The sequence below is a fragment of the Penaeus chinensis genome, chromosome 37 (genome assembly GCF_019202785.1).
Source record: "Penaeus chinensis breed Huanghai No. 1 chromosome 37, ASM1920278v2, whole genome shotgun sequence".
Lineage (NCBI taxonomy): Eukaryota > Metazoa > Arthropoda > Malacostraca > Decapoda > Penaeidae > Penaeus > Penaeus chinensis.
This window is the reverse complement of record NC_061855.1, coordinates 12,954,106-12,956,605: the sequence shown is the minus strand read 5'-3', so window position 1 is coordinate 12,956,605 and position 2,500 is coordinate 12,954,106. Positions and strand designations below refer to the sequence as shown.

The 2,500-nt window shown below is 42.2% G+C and overlaps 2 protein-coding genes across 2 annotated transcripts in view; both read right to left on the bottom strand.

Moving 5' to 3' along the window:
* The window catches only part of LOC125045249 (carnitine O-palmitoyltransferase 1, liver isoform-like), a 62,873-nt gene that overhangs the window by 44,520 nt on the left and 15,853 nt on the right, over nucleotides 1–2,500 (bottom strand).
* LOC125045309 (agglutinin-like protein 2) overlaps nucleotides 536–2,500 on the bottom strand; it is a 7,664-nt gene continuing 5,699 nt past the window's right edge. Inside the window, exon 3 of the mRNA XM_047642513.1 lies at nucleotides 536–645. Coding sequence (XP_047498469.1) covers nucleotides 536–645 — 110 coding nt within the window. The remainder of the gene's footprint in view (nucleotides 646–2,500) is intronic.

Genomic DNA, 2,500 nt, shown 5'->3' with positions numbered 1-2,500 from the left:
TTACGTTATCTTATATTGCAGTTACTAATGTCTATACCATTAAAGATATTATTATGTCAAAGATGAAAATAACACCATTGATATTCATAGCATTAGTAAAAAAAAAAATCCCACCAATTCAAGGAAAGGTGAAATCAGGTAAGGTCACAGGGTCCACTAATTGACTCCTTTGTGGAGACATTTCACACAAAAGATCACAGCATTTTCCCAGCAGCAATGAGTTAAAAGGGCATTTGCCAAAGACTCTCACAGCAGCAAAATCAGCTTCCAGTATAATCTTATCATTCAATATATTCATCTCAGAACAGGTCAATTAAATGAATGGTCCTGAATGTCTCACTCACTCACTCACTCACTCACTCACTCACTCACTCACTCACTCACTCACTCACTCACTCACTCACTCACTCACTCACTCACTCACTCACTCACTCACTCACTCACTCACTCACTCACTCACTTTCTCTTTTTCTTTCTCTCTAGGCAATAGAGTTTTGATGAAACTGGCAACTCTAACCCACCCCAAGGTCTCCAATCACATGCCTGGCAAGCCTCCAAGACCCAGAACCCTGTGCCAGGTACTCTCATATGGAGCTGGCATTGGCATCAAGATCTCAGTGCCAACCTGTAGCTCAATGAGGACTGCTGGTTTTCATACCTCCCCTTTTGCTCATAGAGAAAAATAAAATAAAAAAATAAGGACTTGAATTACTGGCAAATATCTTAAGAAGAAAAAGTGCGAACTCAAAAATAGTCACAAAAATGTAATCTGTACATTACAGAGTGAGTTGCATACTCCCCCATCCCTGCAGTGAAAGAAGCCCTGCAACAAATACAGGGCTCCTTCCCCTCTGATGAAACTTAATATCCTAACCTCCTGAATGCCATTATTAACTTAAGTAACACCCACTTTCTCAAACATGCAGTTCCATACCAAGTCAGAAGTTTCGAGGTAGCCAAAGGAGAGAGAGGTGGATTGGAGATGGGGGAGGGGGGGTTAAGAAGAAGGGGGAGTTAGGGCAGTAAAGGGGAAGGGGGAGGTGAGGGAGTAGGGGGAAGGGAAAAGGAGAAGGCAGGGGAGCAGGAGAGAGGGAGAAGTGTAGGAGTGGGAGAAAAAAAGGAAGTGGGAACAGCAAGATAAGAAGGGGGAGGGGAGGACAAGAGGAAGTGGTCAGGAATAGGAAAGAGAGTAGGGAAAGGTTGGAGGGGTGGTAGGGAAAAAAGAAAAGAAAAAGGTGGGGGCGAGATAAATGGGGACGGGAAGACCAAGAAGAAGGAGGAGGAAGAGAAGAATTATATACTTAGCAGATATTACAAAACAAGAAGAAAAAAAAAAATTTAAATGAATAAATGTGCTAAATCCTGCCAGCCGTCATCACTTTCTAGCCAGTCACAATGATTGTTTATGCTTGATTAATCTGAAATGATTGGATGATAAGGAATAAACAGAACAGATGCATAACATTCACAGCTTAGCTGACAAAGCATGATTCAGCAATTTTCAAACAGAATTACCATGTCACCTGCAAGGAGCAAGAGGTATTGCCAAGCAAAAAACCTGAACATGATATAATAATGATAGTAATAATAGTAGTAGTGATGGTGATGATGATGATGATGATAAATGATGATGATAATGATAAAAGTAGTACTATTACTAATAATATTAATAATATTAATAGTCATAACAATAATAAATACATTATTATAATAACAATAATACCATTATCATTATTAACAGTGGTATTAGTTTAATGATGATTGATGATGATAACTGTTGATGATAACTGTTGATGATGACGATAATGGTGATGACGGCGATAATGGTGATGACGGCGATAATGGTGATGACGGCGATAATGGTGATGACGGCGATAATGGTGATGACGGCGATAATGGTGATGACGGCGATAATGGTGATGACGGCGATAATGGTGATGACGGCGATAATGGTGATGACGGCGATAATGGTGATGACGGCGATAATGGTGATGACGGCGATAATGGTGATGACGGCGATAATGGTGATGACGGCGATAATGGTGATGACGGCGATAATGGTGATGACGGCGATAATGGTGATGACGGCGATAATGGTGATGACGGCGATAATGGTGATGACGGCGATAATGGTGATGACGGCGATAATGGTGATGACGGCGATAATGGTGATGACGGCGATAATGGTGATGACGGCGATAATGGTGATGACGGCGATAATGGTGATGACGGCGATAATGGTGATGACGGCGATAATGGTGATGACGGCGATAATGGTGATGACGGCGATAATGGTGATGACGGCGATAATGGTGATGACGGCGATAATGGTGATGACGACGATAATGGTGATGACGGCGATAATGGTGATGACGGCGATAATGGTGATGACGGCGATAATGGTGATGACGGCGATAATGGTGATGACGGCGATAATGGTGATGACGGCGATAATGGTGATGACGGCGATAATGGTGATGACGGCGATAATGGTGATGAC